The sequence below is a fragment of the Vidua chalybeata genome, chromosome 16, assembly GCF_026979565.1.
Source record: "Vidua chalybeata isolate OUT-0048 chromosome 16, bVidCha1 merged haplotype, whole genome shotgun sequence".
Lineage (NCBI taxonomy): Eukaryota > Metazoa > Chordata > Aves > Passeriformes > Viduidae > Vidua > Vidua chalybeata.
This window is the reverse complement of record NC_071545.1, coordinates 16,001,398-16,018,707: the sequence shown is the minus strand read 5'-3', so window position 1 is coordinate 16,018,707 and position 17,310 is coordinate 16,001,398. Positions and strand designations below refer to the sequence as shown.

Sequence of the window (17,310 nt, the reverse complement as noted above, 5' to 3'; positions counted from 1 at the left end):
GATGATCCCAGTCCCAACAGCACGGCCCCAGCGAGGCGAGGGGAAGGCCAGGCCACGGGCAGAGGGAACACAGCAAAGCCAGACTGAGCCCCAGAGCCCGGGGCAGGTGTGGGGCAGGGGAGGCAGCCAGGGCAGGGAGCTCTGAGCTCCTGCTGTGGGACTCTGCTGCTGCTGCAGGTCAGCTCTGTCCCTCTCACTCTATTGATATGGTAATGTACTTTTCACATTCCTTGGATGAGATACCCATTAAGTGCCAATATTTATTCTGCAACTTCCCAAGATACTTCAATACTCAACCATGACCTCCCTCAGCACCAGGAATAATGTTACTACAGGACTGAGAATGTAGTTTTCAGGGGCTTTTAAAACCTTTTAAATATGTTTAAAGACCATTTTATCATTCACTTTCAGGAACCGAGTCATGGGAATACAATAAAAAATAAAAACAAACTTCAGCTTTTGTTTAAGGAATCAATTTGAATGTTGTCAGTGCTACTTATGATATAATCTCTGTTTATTTCTACTTTATGTATTCTGAAAAACACGAAATAGAAGCCTTTAGAATAAAAAGCCACTGAAGAATCAGCATCTGAATTGTGTTTTAATGGAATATTGCATTTTGGCTGCTTAAGGGAAGCAGAAAAGAAAAACTTTGGAGACCTCCTTGTTTGACAAATAGGCAAGCAGAGGTCTCAGGGTGAGGACACCCAAGTTCAGCTGCCCCTCCCAGGGCCCCCAGTTCTCCCAGTGCACAGCTGACTGCAGGGGGACAGAATTAAGGAGAAGAAGGGCCAGGACACAACTCAATTTATTGCACAGAGCACAGGAAATAGAAGGTATTGAAAGGCTATTAGATAAACTGGGAAGTTGATAAAGATCACAACCACCACTTCAGATTTCCTCAGTTTAATCTGTTCCCTATATTAAGGGAAGGCAACTGATTCCTTGCAAAATATTTTGATGCACATGATGAGACAACAAATTGTGATTCTGACTTCTGGTTCAAAACTGAACTTCACAAATAGGAAATAATATTAAACAAATCTATTTCATTTGGTCCTTCTAAAATTTCTTGCATTATAAATAAAGTAACTGAGAGTGACTAAGCCCCAAAGAGGGGGAGAGGTGCTACTTAAGCAAATTGCTGACAATTTGTTGACAATTGCCTGCAGAAGGACTTTGCACTTTTCTGTGGTCCAGGTACTGCAACAAGCTCTGAAATTAAAACACGTTTGTTCACACTCCACAACCTGTGTAACCAGTGCCCAAACCATAACTTTTGGTGCCCTCCCCGTGCCTCCTGCCCCAGCTGATTCCAAGGATGACCCTTTAGAGCCTGGAGCACGCTGAGCTGAGCGTGGCACACAGAAACCCTCCTGCAGTCAGAGCAGCCCTGGGGCCACACACACACACTCCTCTGGCACAGACTGCTCGAGCTCCTTTTCCTTCCACTGCCACCGTAAGCAGAAAACACGAACACTTGCTCGAAGAGACTTTAATACAACATCCAGCACCCCGTAACACTGAGTCGCTTCTCCTTCCCTGCCACTTCCACTGCTGCACCACTGCTGCTGGGGCTAAAGTGCAATCATTTCCATCTGAGAGCCCCCAGACAGCAGACAGAGCTGCCAGCAGCATGCCCAGGGCACCCCTGACACTTCACTGTCTTAATTAAAGCTACTTTAAGACCAAGCGCGTTAGAACCGACCCCATCGGACCGGCAGGAACTCAAATCACTTTTGATTATCAAGGAGTGCAACAAATAAACAAGGTAATCGCTGCCCAGCCAGCCCTGAGGCACAGCACCTCTCTAACAGCTTATGAATATTATATTTCACATATATTCTAAGCATTGGTTTCCTTAGCAAACATGGCAAGTCCATCTACTACGATATCAGCAAATTGTACAACACATTTGCCAGGTCCCAGGGCTAGGCTATAGTATATGCAGAGTCCACAATTATATGCTAATTTTCAACTGAAATTATCCAAAGTGTGACCGAATTCCCTTGCCTTTGCTTCCCTCAGAACCACAGAGTAAGTTTTAAGCTATAAAATTCACCCTGTCCAACATTTTCTGCTCCACAACTTCTCAGAAGGCTAAACAACACATTAATAGCCCAATATGGCTACTATGAATTCCAGCACCCCTAAATCTTTAAATTAATATCTTAATTTGCTGTAGACTAGTTGCTTGTTAATAAAAGTTTGTTCTACACACCAGCATTTTATTTTGAATTCTATTAAGGCAGAAATATAATATTAACAGACTTACAGTTTATCACAGCCAATTGACTAGCAAGTTTACAGAAACTAGTATTAAGAATGACAGATTTTCATAAAGAACAAACCTGCTGCAAACCCTCAGAGCAGGGGATGGTGGAGTTACAGTTTACAGAGAGATTCCAAAGAAAGACGCTTCCAACTTGTGTTGCTTTCCCACTCTGCAGATTTCATTAGAAAATGGAGGAGAAGCATGGTGTCATTTTACTGCTCCAGGAGCTGCCTGCCAACTCCTCCTGGAGCAGGGGCCCAGGGACTCGCGCTCCCCCTCCAATAAAAAAAAATGGCAGCTGCTGCTCGAGGAACTTTGAGGCAGAGGGAAAACGGCTGCGGAAGCGGCGCAGGGAGATCAAACGCTCTGCTGAGGCGCACAAAGAGCGGCGCCAGGCCGGCAGGGAAGCGCTGCTCCCCGCGGCTGCGCCCCCAAAAACGCCCTGCACGCCATGGCCCGGGCTGGCAGGGCTGCGAGCGGAGCAGAGCCTGCCCTTCGGGCTCACACACGTTAAGACGCCGTGCTAGAATTTTCGTGGTGGAAAAAAATGGCCGCAGCTGCGAGCTCGGAGCTGCTCTGGAAAATATCTCGTGTTTGCCAAGGCTTTAACCCCTGCAGATCCGTGCGGGGCTGAGCGCGCCCTCCCCGCGGCACTGCGCGGCCACGGGCCCGTCCCCCGCATTCCTCCGCTCACCCCCGAGACTTAAAGGCTAGCAGGAGAGGTTTTCCAGCCGGGAACAGCACAGTCAGGCAGGCGAGAGCCCCGACAGAGCCCAGCAGGGTTTGCGCCGTCGGGCCATTCCGCTTCGCGGAGAAGAACAAGCGTAAGAAGTTTCCAAGGTGGGAAATATGAGTCAAAGATTTCAATTCCACACCCAGCTATTTTTAGAGCACTTTCCGTTTCAGCGGGCAATTCAGTGGACTCTGCCCTGCAATGAGAGTGGCACTCTCGGGGCTGCAGCCAGAGCCCCCCGAGCCAGAGCCAGCCCAGCTCCGGGTGCTCCTCATCACTTACCCCATCCACACATCCAGCTGTGTGCCAAGGGCACTGCAGCCCCACTGAGCTCCCACCCTGCAGCAGCGGGCAGAGCCCAGCCCAAAGCTGCTCCTGCAGCAGCCTTTCCTTCAGAGTGGGTCTCACAGCACTGCCTGCAGAGCTCTGGCCCGGGGAAATTCAGGATAATGGACTGGCTCGTCTGTCTCTAACAGCACTGACTTCAAACTCAGCAAAAGGACGTATTGTGCCACGCTAGAAGGAGCACCACAACGGACAGTTCTACAAACTTTTCTGTTTTCAGCAAATGGGAACTCAAACTTTACTTATTTTTTCCTGGAATACCTGGTACAAGAGAACTGGGAAGGCACATGATGTGCCAGCTGCTGCACAAAGAGATGAACTTTCCACTTAGCAACTAACTAATAGAGTCACCTCTAACTCTCCCAGCCTCCTCTTCCCTCCTCTAATAACACCAGCTGGATCAAACCAGGCAGGTCAGAATCCCTGAAATCTGCAGGAATGCCACACGTGCATTTTAAACTGCAATATTGTGGTATTAAAATGCTGCTGGTAGCAGAAACATTTTTGTTAGCATCATTTTCATTACTTTAGTTCCCAATCCTGAACAGGAAAACCCCCAGCTCCACGAACTTCCTTGGAAGGTTCTTGTCATTTTGATGAACACTGGGAGCTGCTTCAGCTGGTACAACAGCAATTTCTTCCTTGGCTAAAACAACAGTTTGGAGCTGTCCAAACTACACTTAAAACCAAGAAATACCGTCCCTTCCCACCCCCAGCACTTAACCAGCTTCTTTTCTGAAAGAGGCAAATAATTCTGAATTATTTAGAGATCCTATACTCTTGTATTTTATCTTCAGCTCATGCACAGAATAAATTATTTAAGACATTAACGTGATGGAAACTTGGAAACTAATGAAACATTAATTTGCATCCTGAACACAAGGAGGCAAAACTGGTGAAACAAGGCAAGAGCCATGTGCAACACAAGCTTTGGATTTTGTTCCTATAGAAACTGTAGCAAAAAGTTGTGTATCTGCATCTCATGATGTCTTTTCTTCCACAGTTTATGTTTCTCTGACAACTCTAAATTCCTGCTGAACTTTATAAAACACCCTTTAAATAATAACATAATTAAGTTGGAACTTAACATTTCCATCAGTGAATGTTAAGCCTCAAAGCAATAATAATAATAATTTTAAAAAATACTCTGTCCTTCAGGAAAAAAAAAAAAAAAAACCAACTACTTTCATTGCATGTGAAGATTCCCACCGGGTAGCCTTCCAAGCAGAATTCCTGCCCTCCTGGTTCATGCTATTTTTAGCCATTTCTTGTGCAGCTTGGCCCTGATGTGATGCCAGTGCAGCCCAAGCTCACGGGTCAAATGGGCACTCCAAGAGCTCATTATTATACAGCAAAGTATTCTACCATTTCCCTTCCTCACTGTCTTTTCAGACATGTCTTATCACTTCAGAATAAACCCAGACACTTTCATAATTCTTTAAATCTGGTCTATTATCCTGGAAGCCTTATGGCAGGAGTGTACAGAAGAAAACCAACCCTTAACCTGTATTCAAACACAATTCCATGCACTGCTTCAAAAAGGGCATGATAAAAAAATAAATGAAGAATATTTATTAATTATAATAGTCTTTAAACAATTTTATTTAATTTGTTTTATTTTAAATTGCTGTCCTGTGCCCAAAGAGAAACCTGGAACTCCCAGTGGGTTTCAGGGTGGGATCCCTGCTCAGCCAGATGCAGCTCAGAGGATGGTGGGACACACTCAGAGCAGCTTCCATCGCTGCCAGCAGCTCCAGGAATGCTGCACAGCCTCCTGCAGCTCCCTCTGCCTCCAGCAATCCCTGCTCCAAACCAACCCAGGCAGCAGGCAGGACAACTTCCCACTCCCAGCAGCACGGCTGCCCTGGCTGCCTCCCCACACTAAAAATCCATCACAAAATCCAGGGGTTTTGCACACACACCCACCAGAGTACACACTGCACTTCGAACTGCCAGATCAGCTCTGAGTCTCTCCTGAGAGCTGGGAGTGGTGCCCAAGCTGCCTGCTGCCCTGCCAGCTCAGCCTGCCTGGGAGGTTCCTCTGTCACCCACCCTGGGGACGGGCACCTGTGGCCCTGCCTCTTCCCAGCACAGTGCATCCTCTGCCAGCCCCATCAGCCTTCAAGCCCTTTTTCATTTTTCCAGCAGGAATTCCCTCTCTGCTAAGCAGAGAGTGTCTGTCACTGCCCCAGATTAAACCAAACCAGCGCTCCCAGGAAACAGGGCTTCAGCAAGCACTCCACATGGTCACTTCAGCACTTACTGTGCACTTCCCAACTAACAGGTGAGGAGCTACAACTCAAGAGAAAGTGAAAAGAATCTTTTTTCCCCTTTTTAGAAGCTGGTTGGGATGGAGATCCATACAAACCCCACAGACACTCAGCAAACCGCAGTGCTCCCACCTGCCATGAATATTGAAATTAGAGCTTTTGGGTACTGGCATCCTGATCATTTTGCAGGGTGAGCCCTCCACATGCAGGAGTTAAAACTGGACATATTAATTACTTGTCCATCACGTGTCCCCAGTCCCAGCTGCACTTAGAATATTTGTAAATTAAGCTTCAAACAGATCCATCCTACACACAGTTATTCTGAAGTGTTGGTGCACTTTTCAAATGAAGCAAAAAAGGGGAAGGGAAAAAGCAAGCAAGGAAAGGAACTTCAGGTATTAAGTCTATGCCTGGTGCTCTGTAAGCAAATAAGAATGGAAAACAGGAAGATCAGCAACTCCCTTTGCTGTTACTCTTCTAGACTTTTGTGGTCACTTTGAAAAAGTGCAGCTGAAGTCTCAAGGATCCCGTCTGCCACTTTTGGGAGGAGATTTCAGGTGAAACATTTGATTCAACATATTTAAAACCTCAGAAATAATACACAGAGTAGAACTAACTGTAAAGTAACTTACCTTTGATTTTTTGTTCAATGGCCTAGAACAAGAAAAAAGAAGTGTCAGTGATTTTTGCAGATAAGAGAGAAATCACATGTACACATGCCACTTCATAAAGCAACATTAGCTTTTGACTTTCCTCTTTTTAAATGGTTTCAATTTATTTAATTATCTACTTCAGAAGCCTCTCTCCAACCAACCCAGGCCTATTATTCCTTATGTTTAAAAAGCTGTTTAAATGTTATAGAAGACAAAATTAATTTGAAAGATAACTACATGAAACAGACCAAATTAAACTTGCAAATTAAGATGTTTTAAGTGAGTTAAAAACTGTGCCTGGAAGCAAAGAGCTGCCACCACTTTTACTGCAGAACAGGGCAGGGAAGGGGGAGTGACCTGGAAAAGAACAAGAGAGCAAATGCCAAAGCTTCAAGTCTTTCATTTGCAAGATTCAAATGGGTTACACCTGTAATACGGCCAAGATGAGAGAGCTATTTGAATAAAAGTTTATCACAGGATAAAATGGCAGAGAAACATTTCTTGTATGGAAGTGCACCTCAGTGGTGTGGTTTTAGCTGTACACCACAGTGAGACTGCTCAGGAAGGGCCTCCCAAAAGCACCAGCTCCTGCTCTGAGCTCCAGGGCTGCTCCCCCTCCTCCCCAGCCTCCCAAAGAAAGGCACTGCCCGTGGGGCCACCACTCCTCTGATGCTTTTTGCTCACCAAACACGGTTAGAACATCTCCTTGGAAGCCTTGGCTGGTTCTGTGCCCTGAGAAGCCCAGGGTTCTGTGTTCCAGCACCTGGCTGAGCCAGGTGTTCTCGTGCTCACCTGCACAAAAAGGCCAATGGATACCCCAGAACGCTGCTCAGCACCAGCATGGGGCACAGCACAGCCCCTCCACAGCCCAGGGGTCACCTCTGGGACTGCTGCTGTCCTCCCTTCAGTCCCAGCTACTGAAACACCCAGGGCACTAACCCCCAGCACTGGTTTGTCCTTCCCAGCACGGGTGTGTGCTGCCTCCCTGGCCGTGCCTGTGCACACTCAGAGCTTCCTCTGGAGAGTTTGTACTCTGCCCTGCCCAGCTGGACCCAGCTCATGGCCAGAGAATGAGAACTCAGAACTCCTCTAAACTTTTTTTTGCTGTTTGTGATGACCTACAGCACCTGAAGAGATCCTGGAGAGCCAGGGGCACAGCCAGGGCTCCTGGCTGCCTTCTGTGCCAAGGTGCCCAAGAGAACACAATGAATGTGTTTAGGCTGGGCTCTTGCAGACTCCACCAGGGCCTGGGAGGTTTTGCTGGCAAGCCTGTGGCTGTAAAACGAACCAGTCTGCTCCTGGAGCCATACCCAGCACCAGGCAATGGCATCAGAACTGCTGAGCAGCTTCACTCTGCTCCTGCTGAAATGTTTAAAAACTGCATTTACGAGCTCCTCTCAAACTCAGGGTCAATATTTAGAATTAATGGCCATGATGAGGATCTTGTCAGCAAACAGGAATTCTGAAGTATTTACAAGCATTTCTGTGACGTTTCCATTCCTAAACATCTTTGCTGTCAATATTTTCCTTTTCATGAAATTTTTATTCCCTACTACAGATTCTCTCATGGCATGTTTCCATACTGAAGAATAAGAAGATACATTAAAATAAGGATGCAGCTGATAGCCACTGCCTTAGAATGGCACTTTTACTCTACTAGTAAGTACACTAACACTGAGGTGCTTCAAACCTGAGACTGCCTCAACTGACCACCAGGAAAAAGAAGGGTCATCCCAGATGAAAATTTAATTTTGTAAGAAACTACACAGAGCCAATTACAATGTTCAACATGTCAGTTACCTCTAAACAACTGAGAGTACAGCTAAATTTAAAACATTAAATTAATAAGAAAACACTTGTTTTTACTAGTGATGAAACAAGTCACCTCTAAGCACAGGGGTTTATTCTCAGTGCTCCACATACCTTTTTTTGAGCAGCTTCCTTCTTCTTCTTGTCTTCTTTTCTCTTTTTCCTTTCTTCCATCAACTGTTCTTCCTCTTCTTGCACTAAATCCCTGAACCACACAGTTTGTAATTAACTCTCCCAAAATACAATCTGTACACACTTAGATTCAGCTTAGAGCAATTATTTCACAGTGACATAAAGGAACTGGGGAATTCTGCTTCTAATTGGATCCTGTTTCTACAGGGACTGTCACTGTCAGGGCAAGCCACCAGCGACAGGGCTTCAAGTGCAGATGTGGTGTCAAGCTACATGTAAGGAGTTCCTCCTTTGCAAAGCTTCCAGTGAAGACTTAGACTTGAGTTTGGTTCACAAGCCAGCAAATTCAGATGTTATTTAACCTCTCCCTGAACTGCTGTGGCTGAGCCCGGAGTGCTCCTGCACTAAGCCACACACACGGTGTGCATCTGCCCCAGCTCCTCATCCCGCAGCACCTCTGCCAGAAACACCCCAGCGTGGGCAGGGCCCCAGCACAGCTGGCACAGCTGGGCCGTTCCAGAGCTCCCGAACCGAGAAACAAAACCCTACCTTGCCAAAAGTGAAACCAAAACTTGGAACGGTAATTAACGGCACTTGACACACAGCGTTTCTGCTCAAAGCTGAGCAGGAGCAGCACTGGCCAGCTCACGCTGCTTAAAAACAGACTTGCAAAGCTTTTTGGAGAAAAAGAACTAACAATGTCAGTATGGGGCAGTGACTACATGGTTTGTATCCGCCTGGAAACGCTGAGCTGGCTCTGTTTTAACCCCAAACCACCCATAAACCTCCACTTTTAAATAACATCGTTTGATAGTCTGTCAGAAGCAATGCAAATTGAATGTATTAGACCACAAGATAGTCCACAGGTACTAAAACTTTCACTACTTTTCTAGATATATAAACAACCAGTTAATTCTACTTTTAACTCAGCTCAAGTCCCTTTCAAAGCAAGTGCAGGCATCAGCTTCCACTGACCAAATTCTGGCTTTTAAGATTTTCTAATAACAGAAAGCAAGCATCAGTTACTTGTTTTAAGAAAGAAGGGCTTCTGATGTGCTAAGGTATGCAAAATAATCAGCCAAGAGTGTTATTTCTGAGACCCCCGTGCGCCCTGCCAGAGGAACCACAACCCATCACACACAATGTGGCTATTCTGCATTTTGTCACAGCTTCAGCAGCTGCCTGCAAGATCCACCCAGGGCGGTCTCACTGCAAAAGCAACCTTGCACTTACAATTGGGTCTCAAAAATGATTTCATGGACAGCTAAGAGGTCAGACAGCTAACTACAGAAACAATTCCAGCTGGCCAGCTCCATTGAGAGCAATCCCTGCCCCTGTGCAAATCTGAGGCAATGATTAACCTGCAATGACATCCATGCATTACAAAGGTGACACTTCAGCCAGTTCTGCCCCTCGCTGTCACACCCTGAGCATTTGGGACCACGGGGATGTTGGAGATCCTGACCCTCAGTTTGGGTTGATTTGGGACAGTCCAGACCTTAACAGGCAATTTGAACTGGAGAACAGTACCAGGTCTGGAACCAGTGCAGAGGAAACAGCTCCTAGAGATCCCAGCTCCCTCCTGCCAACACCCAGCTCAGGCACAGCTCCTTCCACTCGGAGCAGAACCCCTGGTTTGCTCCTTGGGGGCTCAGGGCTGGGCTGGGCCTCACCTCTGACTGCCTGCTGAGTTACAGCATCTGGAACAACCTGAGCAGAGTTCCAGGAGCTAAGACAGCCACCAGCACTTGTTTTTGTACAACAAATTTCAGTCTGTCACATGCCAAAACTGCATTAACTGAAAAAATCATTCTGCTTTTAGAAGAAAGCTGTAGCACATTCAAGAGCAAGCAGAATGCAAAGTAGTGTTTTCGCAGGAAAAAAAAAAAAACTCATCAGTCCTGCTACAGTTAAATCAACACAATTACATTTCACTTTGGGAATACAGATGCTAACAACTAACATACCAATATCTCTGGAATATTCTCCCACAGCATCACTGGGTTTTTGTCACACAGGAACAACAGAACTCCTAAATTCTGACACTGTGTTCATTCAATTTCTATCTTTTCAAGACAGATTTTAGATTACAAAGCAAACTTAGGAGACATAAAATCTCCCTATGATTAGGATCAGAACCCTAGGTATTCCCTAGATAAAAAACATCTACCTATCGCCCATTATAAGTTTTTAAGAGTATTAATTACCATTATAACACCAAATCTCAGAGCAAAACTAACCCAACTGGTACAGCTAAGCAGCAACAGCAAAGCCCTTCCTGTCCCTGCCCTTCCCTAAAAACTTAACCCTTCAAGTAAGACAGGCCTATTCACCATCCTCACACACAAACTTAAACCTGAGACAAAAATTCACATTTGCCTCCAAAGCCACCAGAGTCTCACGCAGAACACCTGGATTTCCATTTCTGACAGCATGAGTCTCCTTTATTCTTCCCAGCCCACGAATCCACGGCCCTCTCACCAGCCAGCAAGCGATGGGATTGATGCCTCTGACTCCAAGCTCTGTTAGAACACATAACAAGCTCCATTTCTGATGCTGCTCCTTGAGGAGCAGAAGTGGAACGTGGCATTTCCCCATCCATCACCCGGGACTCGCAGCCTCCTGCTCCTGGAGCAGCAGCTCCACGGGCACCAGCGCGGGAGTCGGGCTCGTGCTAACAACACAGAGGCAGAAAAGGAACCAGGTCCTCTGCTGGGCTTTCCCCTACGCCTGGGAGACCCCAGCATGGACCTTGTGTGGGCACAGGGCTCGCAGCAGCACGCTGGTCTGAGGGAAAGGACGGAGCACTCCGGGGGAAAAGGTGAATTATCAACAGCTCTCTGTGATTTCCCGTCACACAGGCACAGGCAACGTCCTCCTCCTCCTGTGTCACGGGATTAGCTCGCTCAAGGTTAAATGGCCTTAGCAGAAATGCAAACCATATTTTTCAATTTAGATCAAGTGAAAATAAAACACCCCGGCAATAGGAAATCCACATCGGAGACAGAACAAAGGCCTCCGGTTTCAACAGCTTAACTTGAAAGGTGCTTCATTTTCAAGTGAGGCAAAATGAAAATGGATCTTGATCTCAGGAGAGACTGCACATCTAATGCCTCTGAAGATGGGCAAGGAGAAGCTGCTGTTATCTGCATAAATTTAAGCAGACCGAGGGTCAGATAAATATTTACTGTTATTTATTTAACAGTAAATTTTTGTTCCAGTTGTGTACCCCAATACAATTCTTCTTTGTATACAGAGGGAAAAAAACCCAACAAACTACTAAAATGCTTTCCTCAATTAAGCTATTAAAAAAACCCAAAACAAACAAAACTAACTTTTTAGTCTTCTAAGACATGTTCTCAAGACAGCACGAGGCATTTTATTTTTGTATGGCCTGATTTGTTATTTGGCTTCTGAAGTGGAAAAAGCTGTCATGCTCTAACTGCAAACATTTTAGATAATATTTGTATCAAAACATGCTTCACTTATTACTCTACTTCTGGAAAAAAAAGAGTGCTATTAATCTTTAATTTCTAAAGCTCCAGCTTAGCATTGTAAAAATACCTGGGCTGAAACAGACATAGTTAACCTTTATTCTTATGTTGCAGAAGAGCAAAATCAAGTTCTCCCATATTTCCCCTGGCAGAAAGGCTGAGGATGCAGTAATTAATGTTTGTGCAGCTTTGCAATCTTTGCTATCTTTGCTGCTACAATTTATCAAAGTGCAACATGTTTTGCCACAATAAAATCAAAATTCTAAAAAACACTGAGGAAATGATGGTTGCAGGAATTGTGAGCTCCCATCACTGGAGGGATGAACAGAGGTATAGAGCAAACACACAAGTAAGAATCAAGGTAAAATTTCCAGTGATGGACATATTAATTTTTTATAAATAAATAAATAAATAAATAAAACCTTTCTACCATTTGCTCTTCTTCTAGTTATAAATTAACTTGCAGTGCTACAGGTGGAACACTGCCAGGCAGCTACAGGTAAGTATCAGGGATTGAAAGATCTTTAACAATCCTGCAAAGACAGCACCACATGTTCAACCTACAGCTGATCTTCTACACAGACTTTCAAATGTTGCTGAGACTGATAAATCTTCTGTATTCTGACCTACAAGTTCCTTCATCTCTCAATTTTTTGAAATGACGTAATTCCATAAAATTGCCAATGAAAGTGGCTGTAGAGCTCTGTAGAAACCAACAGCTAGCTTTCCTACTCACCAGCATTCTACAGAAATCAATTATAAAATGTGTATTTTGATTAAAATGGGATCCTACACTTCCTTTATCAATGCCATCCACAAAAGAGCACACTACACCAAAGGAGCACTTGGAGTTTATGGAATAGACACCAGTACTTTGAAGTTAACAACATAATCCCAACAACCCCTGCCAGTGCCTCAGATGGAAAGGCTCTGGCACCTGAACCCACCCAGCGTGTTCCTGGAGCACTGAGAGCCTCAGGCAGTGAGAACAAAACAAACCCACTCATTTCCAGACATGTGTGTGTGTGTGTGTGTGTGTGTTCTTTCCAGCTATTAACAGAGAGGAGAGGTGCTGCCAAGCTAAAAACTGGGGAAAAAAATACTTCAATGAATAATTAATTAGAAAATGTGTATCAGCTACTTTCTTTTTTGCTTTTAAATACCTCAGGTCTTTAAATTTCCACCCTAAAAGAGAAGCGACAGAATTCTACTCCCATGTCTGCCACTGCCCATCACCTGGAATCCACTCAGCTTTCCCGTTTCCCTAATTCAGAAAGAAGCTGGCTCATCAGGACGATGCTCCCAAATACAAGGACTACAAACGGACCCTAATTCTACTGGACACAAATAATGGACACAAATATTCCTTCTGGAATGCTTGTGCTAGCTTTGTCCTCGAGTTTCACCCAAGATGTTCGCTGCTACACAAGCAGACAAAAGCCAGATCTCTTTCCCAAGAAGTTTATCATCCAAGTACACAGGACTCCAGCAGCAGCCATAAACAATGCCTATCTTCCTGTAACAAATGAGGAACCAGGCAGGCAGATTAAACTGCTCCTCCATAATCAACTGCTCAGGCCCAGCAGCAACGCTGCCCCGCTCCAGGCTGCTGCAGTGCTGCTGCTGCAGAGGCAGCTCAGCCTGCACAGGGGCTGCTGCGACCCTGGAACACCAAAGGGACCCATGGGGACCACCTGGCAACCCTGCACAGCCTCCAAAGGGGTCTGTGGAGGAGAAAGGGGGGTGTCCTTTTACCCAAGTGTCTGTAAAGGTCTTGAAAGCATGAACAGAATGTTTTCTCTGCAGTGAACTCTTCCCATTTCACAGCAGGTATCTCTCCATAAGAAGTTTATCAGGAAAAAGACCCATCCCCAGAAACCCAACAGAAAATCAAATGCTTAAACATCAACAGAAACAACTACATTTCTCCCTGGTTTATATGTCTCTATCACTGGGCCAGCTCTTATGTTTTCCCTGCAGCAGATGAGAAAAATATCACAGAAATAAGGCGGTTATTATTGCATGAAAGCATAAAAATCAGTTGTACAGCAATAACTTCACAGAGCACATGGATGAAAGCTAGAGGTGAGAAGCTTGCTCTCCCAAAACATGGCCAGTCTGCAACCAAGGTGGGCAGAAGCACAGGTGAATGGAAGCAATGGAGACTCCTCCCTATGGTTTGCATGCTTGTGAAGCAACACTCAAACCCCTGGGTTTGGGAGCATGATTGTCAACGTATTTCAGATATTTACCTTCTCTCAGTTCCACATAAATGAGGCAGGAAAGCCCTGTTCACCAAACAGAATTGAAAAGTTATTGCTTAAATCAGAAGAACTAAATGGTGATTTTTAGCAGTCCTGATTTTAACCAAATTTGACTCCTAGATTTCCCCAGTTAACAGCAGACAGCTCCTACTGTGGCTGATCAGGTGACATTTGCTTTGTAACATGATGCCACAACAGAGCGTGCAATGGATTCATTTGAATCACTGTCGCCAGGCAAGCACTAAGCTTGTTTTTGAGACCTGGAGTATTTGCACTGCACCAGGCATGTATGAATTTTAGAGAGAACACAGACCAAATGAGGGTTCTCTTCCAAAAGGCCAGACAAGCCAGATGCTAATGTTGAGTGTAAAACAGGAATCACTCCAACGGGATAAGCAAGCTGCACTGAAAGCTGTCATACTTTTCCTATCACAAACCCTCAGTCTAGGCCAATATTCCCAGTAAGATTAAAAAGTGTATTTGCTACCCATTAATTTCTAAGCATAAACTCCAGAAGTTACTTCAGAACACACACAAAATAAAGCCAACATCCCGTGGAGTTCACAGTCTACATCCACACTGTGAAATCTGAGATTAACATAAACTCTAGCACAGGTCTAGTACCTTCCTGTACCTTCTCAGGAGAGGATATTTGCTCTTTTACAGTTTGACTAGGTCACTGTAAATTTAATAAGACTGTAAATAATGACATTGGAGGAAGAACGAGGGCTATCTGCTGAGCTCTACCCCAGTAAAACAATTAATCAGGTCTATCCAGCGCAGGTATGCCATGGTTTATCTGCTGTGTGCTCACACAGCGAGAGCTCCCTGGCTAAACATAAACCAGCCAGGGCATTAATGTGAACTTCAAACCAGTTCTGAATCTTTCAAATGAATAAAACACACTCCTCTGCGTCAGAGAGACATGGAGACCCGTTCCATAGCAGAATTTACTCTCCAAACACCGAATTTTGGAAGCGCTGTAGTTTTCTTTCACTTCCTCTCACTCTCGGCACTGTCTGCCAGCATGACAAGATCTCTGCTAAGGTCATAAAAATGTGAAGATCTCCTGACTTACTACGGCTGGCACCAAGTACTGCTCTGAACTCAGCACTCTGTCACTCTGAATAACACAGCTCTGGGCTCACTTGTGGCACTGTGACTGCAGCGAGCCCCTGAACGCTGACGGGTTAACAAATTAACAGCAACGTGCCAAAGGTATCCTAGAGGTTCCCAGGTACCCCCATTATTCCCTGTATTTCACCAGCAACGTGGGGAAAATCATTCACGCCTAAGGGTATTACCAAGAAAACAGAAAAGGAAGACAAGCACTGAGAGCAGGGGGAAGCAAAGCAGTTTTCACAGTACAATCACAGCTCACCCTGGAAGCTGGAGCCTGCTCGGGCACAGGAAAGAAGGAAAAAAGCAGGGCACCAAGCCTGAGATTCTATCAGCTGTACTCAGGGTTCGGGCACATCTCAAATGGCCCCAGTGGAAATCCCTTTAACAGATCACTAGCTAAAGGCCTTTAAAGGTCTAACTGAAAAAGAACCCAAAAAGGAAGCAGGACAGAAGTTGAAAACAAAGAATGTAACCGACAGAGCAGATACTCTGAGAAAGTCACCTGACCAAAAGCAAACGGTGCAGAAGAAACAACTACTTAAACACAAAAGCAATACACCTTCCAGCACAGAATTCCTCCTTCAGCGTGACTCCGAACTCCCGAGTCAAGGAGTTGATTCCCGAGCCCGTTCTGGTAAGCTCTCATTCTAAAAACTACACGTAAACAGGAAATTCACCAGCTAACTCTTCAAGGCAAAAGAGGCAGAGCCAGTAGTTATACGGCAACATAGATTTTATTTGAGGTCTTGCCACAACTGTCCTGATTCCAAACAATATTTGGCTGAAGTGTATAAAAGAACCCCAAAACCTTCATTCATTTTTCAGTTATTGTTAGGTACTACAATTTAGTGCAGAAAAGTTATTTTTCTCTTCAAAAACCTCCCCTATTCAAGAAACTGTATTAAACATCTGAAGGTGTTAAAAAAAAAAAAAAAAAAAAAAACAGCTAAAAAGGTGTTTAGTCTACAGAATTAACTAAACTTGCAGACATTTCCCCATGCAATAGAGAACGTTTTCAAATTCAGAGGTTTTTTTTTTTATCCTTACAATTAACAAGAGATTAAAGCTCCCGATAAAGCCCACAACTACTCCTAGCCCTAGGCCACCTTTCCATCTAAATTGTGGGAGGGAATTCAGATGAGTCTCTTACCTGCTTAGTTTTCTTTCGACTTCTTTGGTAGCTTTAGCTTCCAATTCTCTGCAACAGAAAGTGGTATTGGTTTCCATGTCAACAGCAATGCAGCAGGAAAATAAAACGGGTGCGGGTCAGGATGCACAGGGAGCTCCAGGCGGGGTTGGTCAGAGGGAGGGAGAGCCCGGGTCGCCAGGGACCGGCGGCGGGCGAGGGGAGCGGGCACGACCCGTCCCTGCCACGGCCGTGCGCCCCGGCAGCATCCCCGATCCAGAGCTGCCGCCCCGCGCCCCCACCCACCCTGTGCCCTCCCTGCACTTCCCCGGCTCAAGGACTTGCAGGAAAACGATTCTGCTGCATCACTTCAGCCGCCAGCGCGCTTCGAGCGCGGCACCGGGACGCTCCGCGCCGCACCGGCGGCCCCGGGCGCTGCCGGCCCCGCAGAGCGAACTCCGAGCTGGGGAGGGCACGGCTCGGCCCGGGGCGGGGGGAACGGGACGCACCGCTCCGGGCGGGCGCCGCGACCCCTCCGGGCGGCCCCCGCGGGGAGCCCGAGCCCGCCCGCTGCGGCTCCGCCGCCCGGCCCTTCTCCCGCCCGGCCCGGCCCGGCGCCGCCCGCCCGCCCCGCTACCTCATGTATGTAAAGTGCTCGGAGTCCGTCCCGGAGGCTGCGGCGCGGGCCCGGCGCGGCCGGCGGCTCTAGGCGGGCTGAGCCCGGCGCTGCGGAGCGGGAGGGCCCGGCAGCTGCAGCCGCAGCTCCGCCGCCATTTCCTGCCGCCGCCGCCGCCCGCCCCGCGCGCAGGAAGCGAACCCGCCCCGGCCGCGCTTCCGGGGCGCCCGCACGGGGGAGCGGGGCGGGAGCGGGGGAGCGGGAGAGGGAACGAGAGAGGGAACGGGGGAACGAGAGAGGGAACGGGGCGGGAACGGGGGAACGAGAGAGGAACGGGGAACGGGACAGGAACGGGGGAACGAGAGAGGAACGGGGAAACGGGGCGGGAGCGGGGGAACGAGAGAGGGAACGGGACGGGAACGGGGGAACGAGAGAGGGAACGGGGGGAACGGGACAGGAACGGGGGAACGA

General features: G+C 46.7%; 1 protein-coding gene across 4 annotated transcripts in view; it reads right to left on the bottom strand.

Annotated features, from left to right (window-relative positions):
* TNRC6A (trinucleotide repeat containing adaptor 6A) overlaps positions 1-16,955 on the bottom strand; it is a 43,069-nt gene extending 26,114 nt beyond the window's left edge. For 2 of the 4 annotated variants that reach the window (XM_053957790.1, XM_053957792.1), the window contains exons 1-5: positions 16,861-16,955; positions 16,248-16,295; positions 13,964-13,999; positions 8,200-8,290; positions 6,256-6,277 (exon numbers count right to left, since the gene is read on the bottom strand). In XM_053957790.1, coding sequence (XP_053813765.1) covers positions 6,256-6,277; positions 8,200-8,290; positions 13,964-13,999; positions 16,248-16,295; positions 16,861-16,865 — 202 coding nt within the window. In that variant the 5' untranslated portion in view covers positions 16,866-16,955. Of the gene's footprint in view, positions 1-6,255; positions 6,278-8,199; positions 8,291-13,963; positions 14,000-16,247; positions 16,349-16,860 lie in introns of those variants that run through there. The other 2 variants (XM_053957791.1, XM_053957789.1) reach the window with 2 other exon arrangements.
* Positions 16,956-17,310: the final 355 nt, after the last annotated feature.